Source organism: Chlorocebus sabaeus, chromosome X, assembly GCF_047675955.1.
Source record: "Chlorocebus sabaeus isolate Y175 chromosome X, mChlSab1.0.hap1, whole genome shotgun sequence".
Classification (NCBI taxonomy): Eukaryota; Metazoa; Chordata; class Mammalia; order Primates; family Cercopithecidae; genus Chlorocebus; species Chlorocebus sabaeus.
In genome coordinates this window covers 80268954-80285610 of record NC_132933.1, presented here as the reverse complement: position 1 = coordinate 80285610, position 16657 = coordinate 80268954, and the positions used below count along the sequence as shown (strand labels likewise).

General features: G+C 39.2%; 1 protein-coding gene across 2 annotated transcripts in view; it reads right to left on the bottom strand.

The window, feature by feature from the left end:
- Positions 1 to 16657, bottom strand: part of HDAC8 (histone deacetylase 8) — a 257280-nt gene that overhangs the window by 124283 nt on the left and 116340 nt on the right. For both annotated transcript variants that reach the window (XM_037988923.2, XM_037988924.2), the window contains exon 9: positions 14526 to 14620. In XM_037988923.2, coding sequence (XP_037844851.1) covers positions 14526 to 14620 — 95 coding nt within the window. The remainder of the gene's footprint in view (positions 1 to 14525; positions 14621 to 16657) is intronic.

Below are 16657 nucleotides of genomic sequence, written 5' to 3'. Positions count from 1 at the left end.
ACTTCACAAGAGTAGTCCTGAAAAACTTACAGAAAAGCAATTACTGAGGTGTTGTAAGATGAACAATTGCTGGCTGGGCGCCATGGCTCATGCCTGTGATCCCAGCACTTTGGTAGGCCGAGGCTGGTGGATCGCTTGAGGTCAGTTGTTCGAGACCAGCCCGGCCAACATGGTGAAACCCTGTCTCTACTAAAAATACAAAAATTATCTGGGCATGTTGGCACATGTCTGTAATCCCAGCTACTGGGGAAGCTGAGGCGGGAGAATTGCTTGCACCTGGGAGGCGGAGGTTGCAGTGAGCTGAGATCGTGCCACTGCACTCCAGCCTGGGTGACAGAGCAAGACTCCATCTTAAAAAAACAAACAAACAAAAAACCAAGAAAACCCCCCAACCAAACAAAAAAAGATGAACAATTCCTAGAGCTCACAAAGGGCCAAATTGAAGAGATCTCACTGAATACCTGGGGTAACAGTACAGGCTTCACAGGGGTAGTACCTTCAAAGCAGGCTAAATTAGCCCTAGAATAAAAAGGCTAGTCAAGACCTACTCTAAATTAATTTAAAAACAAAACTGGAAAAGGATCAAACTGATCCACAATAACTTAATTATCAGGGAAAAAAGTATAATCCTCTTGAAATCCAATTTTTTAAAATCCAGAATTCAACAATATAAAATTCATGACATTTGATATCCAATAAAAAATTACTAAACACACAAAGAAGTAGGAAAATGTGACCTATAATGTGAAGAAAAATCAGTTAACAGAAACAGACCCAGAAATGACAGAAATGATGGAATTAGTAGACAAGGACTGTAAAACAGCTATTATAAATATGCTCCATATGCTTAAGGAGGTAAAAAAAAAATGAACCTAGTGAGGAGAGAAATTAAAAATATTTTTGAGAATGGAAATTCTAGAGATGAAAAACACAATATTTGAAAAGGAAATTTCACTGGATGAGATTAAGGCAGGTATACTGCAGAAGAAAAGATCAATGAACTTGGAGGCAAAGCAATGGAAACTCTTCAAAATAAATCACAGGGAGAAATAAAAGACTGAAAAAAAAAAAATAGGCCGGGCATGGTGCCTCATGCCTGTAATTCCAGCACGTTGGGAGGCTGAGAAGAGAGGATTGCTTGAACCCAGGAGCTCAAGATCAGCCTGGGCAACAGCCTGGGTAACACAGTAAGACCTTGTCTCTACAAAATAAAACAATTAACCAGTCATGGTGGAGTGCACCTGTAGTCCTATTTACTTGGGAGGCTGAGGTGGGAGGACTGCTTGAGCCCAGGAAGTTGAGGCTGCAGTAAGCTATGACTATACCACTGTACTCAAGCCTGGTTGACAGAGTAAGACTCTGTCTCTTAAAAAGAAGAAAGGAAGAAAGAAAGAAAAAAAGAGAAAGAAAGAAAAAGTAAAAAGGTCACAGTGAATGATGCATGAAACTTCAACATAACTGGTCTAACTAGGTTTAGTTGGAGTCTTAGAAGTAGAAGAAAGAAAGGAGTAACAGAAAAAAATAGTGGCTGAAATATTTCCAAATTTGATAAAATCTATAAACCCACAGATCCTAGCTCAATGAATCTCAGACAGGATAAATCCAAAGACAACCACATGATAGCATATTATAATCAGCTGCCAAAAACTAGTTATAAACAGAAAACTTAGCAGCCAAAGAAATATGACACATATTACATAAGGGAACAAATAATAAAATTCATCACAGACTTCTCATGAGGAAATATGTAAGCAAGAAGGCAATGAAGTAAGATCTTTGAAGTGCTAAAAGAAAAATTATCAGCCTAGAATTCTATACCTAGTGAAAATATCATTCCAGAATTAAGACAAAATAGAAACTTTTTCAGACAAAGAAAAGCTGAGAATTTGTTGCTAGCAGACCTACAGTATAAGGAAAATGAACTGAAGTTCCTAGGCCAGATGTCATTTGTACCAGATGGAAACCTGGATCTACACAAAAGATTGAAAAATGCTGGAATGGGTGAATAAAAAAGATATTTTCTTACTCATAATTTCTTTAGAAGACCATGTAGGGTCATGTTGGAAGCAGCAGATCCAGTGGTGGCTGCCTATGTACTGAGCTCAAAGGAGTACCACCGAAGGCCGGAGAGGAGCAAAGCATGCTGTCACCCTGGTGGCAGAGAAGAAATGGAGTAACACAGTCCAGCCAAACACAGCCCAATAGGGATATAAGGGGTGTGGTCCAGAGCTAAAAGACTTGCTTTCTCAAATGAGGGCCACAACATCTATGTTTATAGGAGCTGAAAAAGATGAAACTGAAACATCAGTAAGGGTTCTGACCCATGGAAGGAAGAACTTTACTTAAAAAAAACTGAATGAAATTGTAAATAAGAAATATGATTAAAATTATCTTTATATATGTAACGAATTTATGCAACAGAACATTTTCAAACAGTTTCAAAATAATTTGTCATTTAAATTGTAGCATCATTTTTAGACTATTCATTCATAGTTAAAGGAAAAGGAATTGAATATATTAAGCATAGACATGATGAATTCAAATAGCCAAGAATTGTTTGTTGCACCTTTTCAAATTAGAAGTTAAAAAGTCATTGCAGCATGTTATAGGTAAGTTATTTTACTGCATTGGCTAGAGAATTCCACACTATAGCTTGGAGACCAATAAAGCCTTGGACAATTGACATTGCTCACTGCCTATTGGATGAAAATTTAGTAAAATAACTTACAGCATTGTCTTTTCTCAATGGCACAGTAACTTGTTTATTTAAACATTTAGCTGTAATCATGAAAACTTAGCATCTCATTTACAGAATTTATTAGCACCTTACAAACAGACAAATCTACAAATATAGCTGGGCTTGCAGTTTTTCTTGCAGTCAGTCATGTGGTATCAGCACTACCTAATCTTTGAAGACGATCTTTTATGTGAATGGTTGGCAACAAACATGAGTGGTACTAAAACGTTCAAAGTGCTGAATAACTTTGAATCTTATGGTTTATGCTGGAGCAAGTTTGTTTATATTTGCATGGAGGTGCAAAAGCAATGGTGGGCAAAACTGTTGATACTATGGTACAAATTAAGGCAATAGCACTAAAAATACAAGCAGTTATTGTATTATTTACTGACATGCACTTATAGTAAAATAAAATCCAACTTGACTTAAGAATGTCCCTGATAAAGCACTAAAAAGTATTAATTTTATTAAATCCTGATGCTGGATTTAATATTCTGTGTGATGAAATCAGCGGTATACATAAGGTGCTTCTGGTATACACTGTGCTATGGTGGTTGTCTTGAGGAAAAGCATGTCAAGTTTTGAGCTTAACTAGCCACATTTTTCATAGAACATCATTTTTGCTTGAAAGAATGATGGATAAGGCATGATTAAATACTTGGATATTTGGCAAATATTTTCTCAAAAATGAAATAAGTTTGTCACTTCAGGGCAAACAACTGACAGTATTTCTTGTCAATGATAATATTCACATTTTTTGAGTGAAAATTAGAATTTCAGAAAACTTCATTCTGCCACTGGGAGCTTGACAGCTTCTCAATACTTAAGCTTTTTTTCCAGTGAGATCAGTGGTAAGATCAATGACTAATTTTTTGATACTGCTTAAAATGTGTTAGCATTTGGAATATTTCCATAACTTAGTGAACCAATATTTTCCAAATAACCAATATGTATAAGATGTGTCAAATATCCACTCAAATAATAAGATGACCAATGAGTTTTAATGTAACAGTATATAAACAGTTCATTGATATGGTTTCAGATTCCACACTGGTTTAACCTTTAAGAAACTTCTATTTGTGAAGTTTTAGTGTAGCATCAAAGAATACCCATAATTATTTCCCTATTCCAACTACATATCTATGTGAAGCTGGATTTTCTTTATATATTTTAACAAAAACAACATCTCAAAACACACTGAATGTAGAAGCAGCTGTGAGAAGTCAGCTGTCATCTATTAAGCCAGATGTTAAAGAAATGGGCAAAAGGGTATAACAATGACATTTTTCTTAGGAAATTTTTTTTTTGTCTTAGAAAATACACTTATTTTTCATCAAAACATGTTATTTGAGCTAATATATGCTGGATTTATTCTACGTAAAATGAATTAGAGGTTGGGGGCACCCAAGATGGCCGAATAGGAACAGCTCCAGCCTCCAGCTCCCAGCACGAGCGACACAGAAGATGGGTGATTTCTGCATTTTCAACTGAGGTACCAGGTTCATCTCACTGGGGCGTGTCAGACAGTTGGTGCTGGTCAATGGGTGCAGCATGACCAGCGAGAGGTGAAGCAGGGCGAGGCATCGCCTCACCTGGGAAGCACAAGAGGGAAGGGAATTCCTTTTCCTAGCCAAGGGAAACTGAGAAAAACAACACTTGGAAAATCGGGTAACTCCCACCCCAATACTGCGCTTTACCAAAGGTCTTAGCAAACAGCGCACCAGGAGATTATATCCCACACCTGGCCCAGAGGGTTCCAAGACCACAGAGCCTCCCTCATTCCTAGCACAGCAGTCTGAGATCTAACTGCAAGGTGGCAGTGAGGCTAGGGGAGGGGTGCCGCCATTGCTGAGGCTTAAGTAGGTAAACAAAGCCTCTAGGAAGCTCGAATTGGGTGGAGCCCACTGCAGATCAAAGAGGCCTGCCTGCCTCAGTAGACTCCATCCCTGGGGACAGGGCATAGCTAAACAAAAAGCAGCAGAAACTTCTGCAGATGTAAATGTCCCTGTCCAACAACTTTGAAGAGAGCAGTGGATCTCCCAGCACAGAGGTTGAGATCTGAGAACGGACAGACTGTCTGCTCAAGTGGGTCCCTGACCCCTAAGTAGCCTAACTGGGAGACATCCCCTGCTAGGTGCAAACCTACACCTCACACCTCACACAGCTGGGTAAACCTCTGAGACAAAGCTTCTAGAGCAAGAATCAGACAGCAACACTCGCTGTTCAGCAATATTCTATCTTCTGCAGCCTCCACTGCTGATACCCAGCCAAAGGATCTGGAGTGGACCTCAAGCAAACTCCAACAGACCTGTAGCTGAGGGTCCTGATTGTTAGAAGGAAAACTACCAAACAGAAAGGACACCCACACCAAAACCCAATCAGTACGTCACCATCATCAAAGACCAAAGGCAGATAAAACCACAAAGATGGGGAAAAAGCAGGGCAGAAAAGCTGGAAATTCAAAAAATGAGAATGCATCTCCCCCTTAAAAGGAACGCAGCTCATCGTCAGCAACGGAACAAAGCTGGACAGAGAATGACTTTGACGAGTTGACAGAAGAAAGTTTCAGTTGATCAAACTACTCAGAGCTAAAGGAGGTACTACGTACCCAGTGTAAAGAAACTAAAAACCTTGAAAAAAGAATGGAAGAATGGATAACTAGAATAACCAATGTAGAGAAGACTTTAAAAGAACTGATAGAGATGAAAACCATGACACGAGAACTAGGTGACAAATGCATAAGCTTCAGAAACTGACGCGATCAACTGGAAGAAAGAGTATCAGCGATTGAAGATCAAATGAATGAAATGAAGCGAGAAGAGAAGTGTAGAGAAAAAAGAGTAAAAACAAATGAACAAAGCCTCCAAGAAATATGGGACCATGTGAAAAGACCAAATCTACGTCTGCTTGGTGTGCCTGAAAGTGAGGGGGAAAATGGAACCAAGTTGGAAAACACTTTGCAGGTTATCATCCAGGAGAAATTCCCCAACCTAGTAAGGCAGGCCAACATTCAAATTCAGGAAATACAGAGAATGCCACAAAGATACTCCTCGAGAAGAGCAACTCGAAGACACATAATTGTCAGATGCACCAAAGGTGAAATGAAGGAAAAAATGTTAAGGGCAGCCAGAGAGAAAGGTCGGGTTACACACAAAGGGAAGCCCATCAGACTAACAGCAGATCTCTCGGCAGAAACTCTACAAGCCAGAAGAGAGTGGGGGCCAATATTCAACATTCATAAAGAAAAGAATTTTCAAGCCAGAATTTCATATACAGCCAAACTAAGTTTCATAAGTGAAGGAGAAATAAAATCCGTTACAGACAAGCAAATGCTTAGCGATTTTGTCACCACCAGGCCTGCCCTACAAGAGATCCTGAAGGAAGCACTAAACATGGAAAGGAACAACCGGTACCAGCCATTGCAAAAACATGCCAAAATGTAAAGACCATCGATGTAAGGAAGAAACTGCATCAAATAACGAGCAAAATAACTAGCTAACATCATAATGACAGGATCAAGTTCACACATAACAATATTAACCTTAAATGTAGATGGACTAAATGGTCCAATTAAAAGATACACACTGGCAAATTGGATACAGAGTCAAGACCCATCTGTTTGCCATATTCAGGAGACCCATCTCACATGCAGAGACACACATAGGCTCAAAATAAAGGGATGGAGGAAGATCTAACAAGCAAATGAAAAACAAAAAAAACAGGGATTGCAATCTAGTCTCTGATAAAACAGACTTTAAACCATCAAAGATCAAAAGAGACAAAGAAGGCCATTACATAATGGTAAAGGGATCAATTCATCAGGAAGAGCTAACTATCCTAAATCTATATGCACCCAATACAGGAGCACCCAGATTCATAAAGCAAGTCCTTAGAGACTTACAAAGAGACTTAGACTCCCATACAATAATAATGGGAGACTTTAACACCCCACTGTCAACATTAGACAGATCAACGAGACAGAAAGTTAACAAGGATAGCCAGGAATTGAACTCAACTCTGCACCAAGCAGACCTAATAGACATCTACAGAACTCTCCACCCCAAACCAACAGAATATACATTCTTCTCAGTTCCACATCACACTTATTCCAAAATTGACCACATAGTTGGAAGTAAAGCACTTCTCAGCAAATGTAAAAGAACAGAAATTATAACAAACTGTCTCTCAGACCACAGTGCAATCAAACTAGAACTCAGGACTAAGAAACTCAATCAAATCCGCTCAACTACATGGAAACTGAACAACCTGCTCCTGAATGACTACTGGGTACATAACAAAATGAAGGCAGAAATAAAGATGTTCTTTGAAACCAATGATAACAAAGATACAACATACCAGAATCTCTGGGACACATTTAAAGCAGTGTGTAGAGGGAAATTTATAGCACTAAATGCCCACAAGAGAAAGCAGGAAAGATATAAAATTGACACCCTAACATCACAATTAAAAGAACTAGAGAAGCAAGAGCAAACACATTCAAAAGCTAGCAGAAGGCAAGAAATAACTAAGATCAGAGCAGAACTGAAGGAGATAGAGACACAAAAAACCCTCCAAGAAATCAATGAGTCCAGGAGCTGCTTTTTTGAAAAGATCACCAAAATTGATAGACCGCTAGCAAGACTAATAAAGAAGACAAGAGAGAAGAATCAAATCGACGCAATAAAAAATGATAAAGGGGATATCACCACAGACCCCACAGAAATACAAACTACCATCAGAGAATACTATAAACACCTCTACGCAAATAAACTAGAAAACCTAGAAGAAATGGATAATTTCCCAGACACTTACACTCTCCCAAGACTAAATCAGGAAGAAGTTGAATCCCTGAATAGACCAATAGCAGGCTCTGAAATTGAGGCAATAATTAATAGCCTACCAACCAAAAAAAGTCCAGGACCAGATGGATTCACAGCTGAATTCTACCAGAGGTACAAGGAGGAGCTGGTACCATTCCTTCTGAAACCATTCCAATCAATAGAAAAAGAGGGAATCCTCCCTAACTCATTTTATGAGGCCAACATCCTCCTGATACCAAAGCCTGGCAGAGACACAACAAAAAAAGAGAATTTTAGACCAATACCCCTGATGAACATCGATGCAAAAATCCTCAATAAAATACTGGCAAACCGAATCCAACAGCACATTGAAAAGTTTATCCTCCATGATCAAGTGGGCTTCATCCCTGGGATGCAAGGCTGGTTCAACCTACACAAATCAATAAATGTAATTCAGCATATAAACAGAACCAAAGGCAAAAACCACATGATTATTTCAATAGATGCAGAAAAGGCCTTTGACAAAATTCAACAGCCCTTCATGCTAAAAACTCTCAATGAATTCGGTATTGATGGAACGTATGTCAAAATAATAAGAGCTATTTATGAGAAACCCACAGCCAATATACTGAATGGGCAAAAACTGGAAACATTCCCTTTGAAAACCGGCCCAAGACTGGGATGCCCTCTCTCACCACTCCTATTCAACATAGTGTTGGAAGTTCTGGCCAGGGCAATCAGGCAAGAGAAAGAAATCAAAGGTATTCAGTTAGGAAAAGAAGAAGTCAAATTGTCCCTGTCTGTAGATGACATGATTGGGCGCGGTGGCTCACACCTGTAATCCCAGCACTTTGGGAGGCCGAGGCGGGCGGATCACAAGGTCAGGAGATCGAGACCATGGTGAAACCCCGTCTCTACTAAAAAATAGAAAAAAATTAGCCGGGTGCAGTGGTGGGCGCCTGTAGTCCCAGCTACTGGGGAGGCTGAGGTAGGAGAATGGCATGAACCCGGGAGGCGGAGCTTGCAGTGAGCCGAGATTGCGCCACTGCACTCCAGCCTGGGCGACAGAGCGAGACTCCGTCTCAAAATAAATAAATAAATAAATAAAGAAAATCCCATTGTCTCAGCCCAAAATCTCCTTAAGCTGATAAGCAACTTCAGCAAAGTCTTAGGAGACAAAATCAATGTGCAAAAATCACAAGCATTCTTATACACCAGTAACAGACAAACAGAGAGCCACATCATGAATGAACTCCCATTCACAATAGCTTCAAAGAGAAGAAAATACCTAGGAATCCAACTTACAAGGGATATAAAGGACCTCTTCAAGGAGAACTACAAACCACTGCTCAGTGAAATAAAAGAGGACACAAACAAATGGAAGAACATACCATGCTCATGGATAGGAAGAATCAATATTGTGAAAATGGCCATACTGCCCAAGGTAATTTATAGATTCAGTGCCATCCCCATTAAGCTACCAATGACTTTCTTCTCAGAATTGGAAAAAATTGCTCTAATGTTCATACAGAACCAAAAAGGACCCCACAATGCCAAGACAATCCTAAGCCAAAAGAACAAAGCTGGAGGCATCACGCTACCTGACTTCAAACTATACTACAAGGCTACAGTAACCAAAACAGCATGGTACTGGTACCAAAACAGAGATATAGACCCATGGAACAGAACAGAACCCTCAGAAATAATACCACATATCTACAGCCATCTGATCTTTGACAAACCTGACAAAAACAAGAAATGGGGAAAGGATTCCCTATTTAATAAATGGTACTGGGAAAATTGGCTAGCCATATGTAGAAAGCTGAAACTGGATCCTTTCCTTACTCCTTATACGAAAATTAATTCAAGATGGATTAGAGACTTAAATGTTAGACCTAAAACCATAAAAATCCTAGAAGAAAACCTAGGTAATACCATTCAGGACATAGGCATGGGCAAGGACTTCATGTCTAAAACACCAAAAGCAACGGCAACAAAAGCCAAAATTGACAACTGGGATCTCATTAAACTAAAGAGCTTCTGCACAGCAAAAGAAACTACCATCAGAGTGAACAGGCAACCTACAGAATGGGAGAAAATTTTTGCTATCTACTCATCTGACAAAGGGCTAATATCCAGAATCTACAAAGAACTCAAACACATTTACAAGAAAAAAACAAAAAATCCTATCAAAAAGTGGGCAAAGGATATGAACAGACACTTCTCAAAAGAAGACATTCATACAGTCAACAGACACATGAAAAAATGCTCATCATCACTCGCCATCAGAGAAATGCAAGTCAAAACCACAGTGAGATACCATCTCACACTGGTTAGAATGGTAATCATTAAAAAGTCAGGAAACAATTGGTGCTGGAGAGGATGTGGAGAAATAGGAACACTTTTGCACTGTTGATGGGACTGTAAACTAGTTCAACCATTGTGGAAAAGAGTGTGGCGATTCCTCAAGGATCTAGAACTAGAAATACCATTTGACCCAGCTATCCCATTACTGGGTATATACCCAAAGGATTATAAATCAAGCTGCTATAAAGACACATGCACACGTATGTTTATTGCAGCACTATTCACAATAGTAAAGACTTGGAATCAACCCATATGTCCATCAGTGACAGACTGGATTAAGAAAATGTGGCACATATACACCATTGAATACTATGCAGCGATAAAAAAGGATGAGTTCATGTCCTTTGTAGGGACATGGATGCAGCTGGAAACCATCATTCTCAGCAAACTATCACAAGAACAGAAAACCAAACACTGTATGTTCTCACTCATAGGTGGGAATTGAACAATGAGATCACTTGGACACAGAAAGGTGAACATCACACACCGGGGCCTATTGTGGGGAGGCAGGAGAGGGGAAGCATAGCATTAGGAGATATATCTAATGTAAATGACGAGTTAATGGGTGTAGCACACCAACATGGCACATGTATATGTATGTAACAAATCTGCATGTTGTGCACAGGTACCCTAGAACTTAAAGTATAATAATAATTTAAAAAAATGAATTAGTAAGTATTTTAAAAACTAAAAAAATTGTTTAAAGCAAAACAATAACAATGTATCGAGAGGTTTATAACACACGCAAAAGTAAAATGTATGACTACAATACCACAAAGAAAGAGAAAGGAAAAAAATGGAAGAACGCTGCTGTAAAGGTACTATATTATATGTGAAGTAATGTAATACTATTTAAAAGTTGACCCTGATAAGTTAAAAACGCATACTGTAGGCCGGGCATGGTGTCTCACACCTGTAATCCCAGCACTTTGGGAGGCCAAGGCAGGCGAATCACTTGAGGTCAGGAGTTCAAGACCAGCCTGGCCAACATGGTGAAACCTCATCTCTACTAAAAATACAAAAATCAGCCGGGTGTGGTGGTGTGCACCTGTAGTCTTGGCTACTAGGGAGGCTGAGGCAGGCAAATTGCTTGAACCCAAGAAGCGGAGGTTGCAGTGAGCCGAGATTGTTCCACTGCACTCCAGCCTGGGTGACACAGCAAGACTTTGTCTAACAAAAAACAAAAACCAAAAACAAACAAAAAAAAAAACCAAACACATACCCAGATGTAAACCCCAGAGAAACCACAAAGATCAGCATTGCCCTGATATCAAAACCAGACAAAGACATTACAAGAAAAGAAAAAACAGGCCAACTTCCCTTATCAACCTAGACACCGCCGGGCGCGGTGGCTCAAGCCTGTAATCTCAGCATTTTGGGAGGCCGAGACGGGCAGATCACGAGGTCAGGAGATCGAGACCATCCTGGCTAACACGGTGAAACCCCGTCTCTACTAAAAAATACAAAAAACTAGCCGGGCGAGGTGGCGGGTGCCTGTAGTCCCAGCTACTCGGGAGGCTGAGGCAGGAGAATGGCATAAACTCGGGAGGCGGAGCTTGCAGTGAGCTAAGATCCGGCCACTGCACTCCAGCCTGGGCGACAGAGCGAGACTCTGTCTCAAAACAAAACAAAACAAAACAAAACATAGACACAAAAAAACCTTGACCAAGTTTCAGCAAAATGAATCCAGGAATACATAAAAAGGATAATATAACATGACCAAGCAGGATTCCAGGAATGCAAAGTTAGTTTAACATTAAAAAATCAGTGCTTGTACTAACAATAAAGGAGGATACCATATGATCATTTCAATAGATGAAGAAAAACATTTGACAAAATCAATACTCATTTGTAAGAAAAAAAGTCTCAGTAAATTAGGAATAGAAGGGAACTTCCTCAACCTAAAAAAGAACATTTTTGAAAAATCCTACAGCTAATATCACACTTCATAGTGAAGATTAAGCGCTTTCCCCCTATGACTGGGGACCAGATAAAGATATTCACTCACCATTTCCACTCAGCATTGCACTGGAGGTCCCAACCAGTGCAAAAAGGTAAGAAAAAGAAAGATTATACAGAAAGAAGGAAAACTCTCTTCATTCACAGATGACGTTTGCATACACAGATTATGCTAAGCAATCTACAAAAAAGCTACTAGATTTCTTGATTATATTTTCAGCTCATGGAGGGCAGGGTATTTTGTGTACTCCTTTGTATCCCCTTTATATTTGATGCATATCTCTACAGTCACTCTTCCTACTGTCTTATTCTTTTTCTGCTCTGTATTATAACTATCTGTGCATTTGCATGTCTCCCCAGCACTTACACCACCCTCCCTCCCTAGCTGCTTGAGGTAGGGGATGAATTTCTCTCTTTGCATCTCCTAAGACATTTAGCATGGTGCCTGGCACACAATGGGTGCTCAGCAAATATTTTTTGATCTACCATTTGTTGATCTGATTTCAGAGGACCACAAGGATATTTGTGTGCAACTGTGTATTGTGCCCCAGAACTTATATGACTTCATACTGTGTAGCCTATTTTTGGCAATTTTCATTAAAATGTTATCTTATTGTACCTGGAAGACTGTCATTTCAATTTTATTCTTTGTTCCTTCTTGCATGACTCACATCTCTTAAACCAGAAGGATATGACAGAAGGAATTCACAAAGGGTTTGGGCAAATTTATGAATGACATAGTCATAAATGTCAGGGTATAAGAAGTGAGCAGCATGCAAAGGGGAAGGAGATAACTTGCATTTTTTTTTTGATACGGAGTCTCGCACTGTCGCCTAGGCTGAAGTGCAATGGCACGATCTTGGCTCACTGCAACCTACACCTTCCAGGTTCAAGCGATTCTCTTGCCTCAGCCTCCTGAGTAGCTGGGATTACAGGCGTGCACCACCACGTCCAGCTAATTTTTTGTATCTTTAGTAGAGATGAGGTTTCACCATGTTGGCCAGGCTGGTCTCAGATTCCTGACCTCAAGTGATCCGCCCACCTTGACCTCCCAAAGTGCTGGGATTACAGGTGTGAGCCACCGTGCCCGGCTGAGAACTTGCATTTTTAAAGTGCCTATTAGGTTCCAGGGGACTATGTGTTAGGCACTTGACATACATTATATCTCATTTAATCTTACAGAATATTTCAGTATAAAGACAGAACATCTATTTATAAGGCCCAGCCTACACCCATTCAGGCCCATAGCTTCTCCACGTACCAGAGGCAGTATTCATCTTTATTAAAAATTTATCAATCTTTTAACACAGATGAAACTTTGGATTTGCTTTTGCTTCTCAGGAATAGAGCATTTATTCTCAGTTCAGGTTTCTACAGCTTAAAACTTGTTTCTGACATAACTTGATAAGTTTATAAAGTCCCAGAGCTTTAAATTACAATGCAATCTGAGATATTCCCACAGCAATAACAGCGATTACATTTGTTCACAGCACTTACCTTTATATTTCATTAAGCTTCCAAATACTGAATAAAGGTAAGACAAACCAAGAAAAGAGACTTCTATTAACCCTGACATCAGCAAATTGTCTCAAATTATAGTGTACCTTCTATTTGTATTCTAGACATATTGAATGGTTTTTCTGAGATACATATTGTACCTCACCTGAGGTTAGGAGAAAATTGGAAGAAAATTAGTTTAAGTTGTTTCTAATTTTTAAAAAATAATAGCAACTTTAAAAAGCATCATGCTCCCAAGTGTACAGCTACTGTATCTGTCACAAATCATAACATTAAAACTAAAGCGGCATCCCTAATCCTTGGGAAATAGCTTGAGAAGGTGGGGCTGCATGTACCGGTTTGTTATTTTAAGTTATCCAGTCTAAGGTCTGTAGTTATACATCTTAATCTATAACATGGTTCCTGCTTGCAGGTGAACTGGGGTGATAGGTAGGAACAAAGGTATGCCTTTGGATTAGGGATTATCAGCACACTCACAGGTCCCAGACAGCTTTCTGTGAACTTGTTTTGGGAAAACTAGAACAGACATCTTTGCTTTGGAAAACATAAAGCCCATCTTGTATGACTAAAGAAAATGGCAAGGGCTCAAATGATGTTTCACATTTTGGATGGTCCCATTCCAGCCTCTGTGTGCCACTAATTGCTAGAAAAACACCAGCAATGGTGTTTGTAGCGCTTATGGGTTCCTTGAATTTTACATTGGTCAAAGAAAATTGAGAGATCAGGACTACCACCAAAGAATATGTGCCACATACCACCTATGAAACTTCTTTAAAAAATAGATGAAAATCCAGCTTTCACATTTAAAAAATAGCCCCTTCCTTTTTGGGGCTAGGGGATAAAAATATGCACATATTCCAAAGAATTCTTTGTGTGAACAGGTGACCCCTTCCCACAGTCTCTGTAATTAATTGAGAAATTAAAGTTGGTTGGCCTTTGAGATCTCTTGTAAAAAAAAAAAAAAAAGGCAGAAGGTCTTGGATATTTTGGAACAAGAGTCCACTATTCTGCCAAGACAGTGTGTTATTGTTATTGAAGTGTCTCTCAACAAAACGGTATTGAGTGGTGAGGACGTGATTTTGATTAGGTGGAATGACTCAGCTCTTCCCCTTAAAGAAGAGAGGACTTGTCAGAGCCTTACTTACCTCATGATCTGGGATCTCAGAGGATAGTGTTTTCCCTAGGATGACCCCGGTCAAGTATGTCCAGCATCGAGCCGTGTTGGCAAGGTTATAGCCTCCTGTCTCCATCAAGAATTGTGAAGTTAGGAAAGAATAGTCACAAAACAGCAGGAGAGGGAAGGAGGGTAAGGAAAGAGAGAAAAATGTTTTAATAAAAGACAACCTCAAATTGCAGAATTTCCCCTAAATATCCCTTTGTGATATTTTTAAACCACCTATTAGGCAGACTTTGGTGGACCAGTCAAATCATGCACAGTGTAAAACTGGGCAGTCCAAAGTCTGCAAAGATTAAAGAGGCTCTCATCTCTCCAAAAATATGTACCTGAGGAATCCAAACTCCTCAGTTCCATCAAGAGCCATCAGCAAGACTCAGATCTCTGGAATCCAGATCTCTTGAAGTGATCTACCCACTGGAAAGATTTCTGTGATGAATTTTGCAACAATTCTATAAAATGACTGCTGAATGTGATTTGTATTTTAAAACTATTGGCAGATCTAGCCCTAAAAACCCAGGAAACAGAAAAGGAAAATGCTGACAAAAACAGACTTCCTTCTTTTAATATCAGCATTCCTTTTTGCCACAAAACATAGGCCTGGTGGCAGAGATCAAAGAGAGTGAGATGAGGAAGGGACCGTTGATGGATGCTCTGACCCATCTCATCAGGTCCTGTCACAATCACCCAACAGCCATATTATACTGGCTAATAATCAGCATATTTTTGTGCTGAATAGATGTGCTCTGCCATGCAAGCATTCAAACATTGGCCTTTAGCTAAATTCTAAGAGTATAAAGGTAAAATGGAATGATTTCCTAATCTCAATGCAGCCTAAGGGAAACAGAATCTGGTCGATTTTAGATAGGGTGACCACATAAATTATCATACAAAATGGTATACTTTTAAAAGTAAAAGAGGGCACTATTAATCATTACACTGGGATAACATGTATAAACTAGGACATATGGTCACCCTTTTCTTAAGCTTTTCTACTATTTGAAAGGTCACGGATGCTTTGAGTATGTCTTTTAGGCCTCAATGGGGTCCACTGAAGCTTGGGGATGTGGCTCTCTTTACGAACTGTGTATTTATAGGGGCTGAGAATTTCAGTTAAATAGTACAGGTATTACTTTAAATACTCCCAACATGGAAAAACTCGAATTTATAAGATAGACTTATTTGGTATATTTAATTTCAAAAAAGGTCACTATAGGTTTTGCTTAGGTAGTAAACTATCTCTGGTACATATACAATATGATTTGATTTGCAAAAATTCCATTTATGCACAAGCATTTTCAGGAATACACATATTTCCTAAGAAGAGTTATATATTCAAATGTCAAAACTTTGGGCTAAGAAAGCAAAAAGGCTTTAGAGCATGCTAACAGGCTTTTAATGTAAAGACTATAGCCTCAAACAAAAGTCAGGTTCTAACCTGATGTATATAGTAGAAAGGTCTCTCCCTCTCCTTAGCTGTACGTGTATCATAATCACTATCCTTAGTGCTGTCAAGGAAAGTAATATGTCACACAGTACTTATCAATTTTATCTTTTTCTTCAGTTGAAGTTAATATATTTCTTGCCAGCTTTTCATAAGAGGTTGTCTCTTGTAAGTACCTTTAATTTTGAGCCTTCTAGAGTTTGAGGCTGCCAAAGGACCAGGCTTGTGTACTTGTGTTGAATGCCCACTCATTTAATAAGGCCTCCCCACAATTTCCTCTAACAGGTTGACAAAGCAACCAACAATTAGCTCTTCTATAATATATGCATTTTAAGCTCAATCTGCTTGACCATGTTATTTTAACACACCAATCTATTCATCCAATGAAATAAAGATTATGCCAGGTAGGTAGACAGAAGATTTTAAGCAAGACATCTTTAAAGGTGGTAGATGTTGTGACAAGTTCCATTCTGAAATGTATAAATGCTTCTACTGAATAGACTGGGCTTCCTTTTGGCTAAGTAATACAAATAATCAGCACACACCAAAGGCAAGAATGCCCAAGAGACTACAGATCTCTCAATTTTACTTCACTATAACAAATCCATGCTTTTGGGGGTAAGAGTCATGCTTGAATTCAGCTTATTTAATTAATTTGT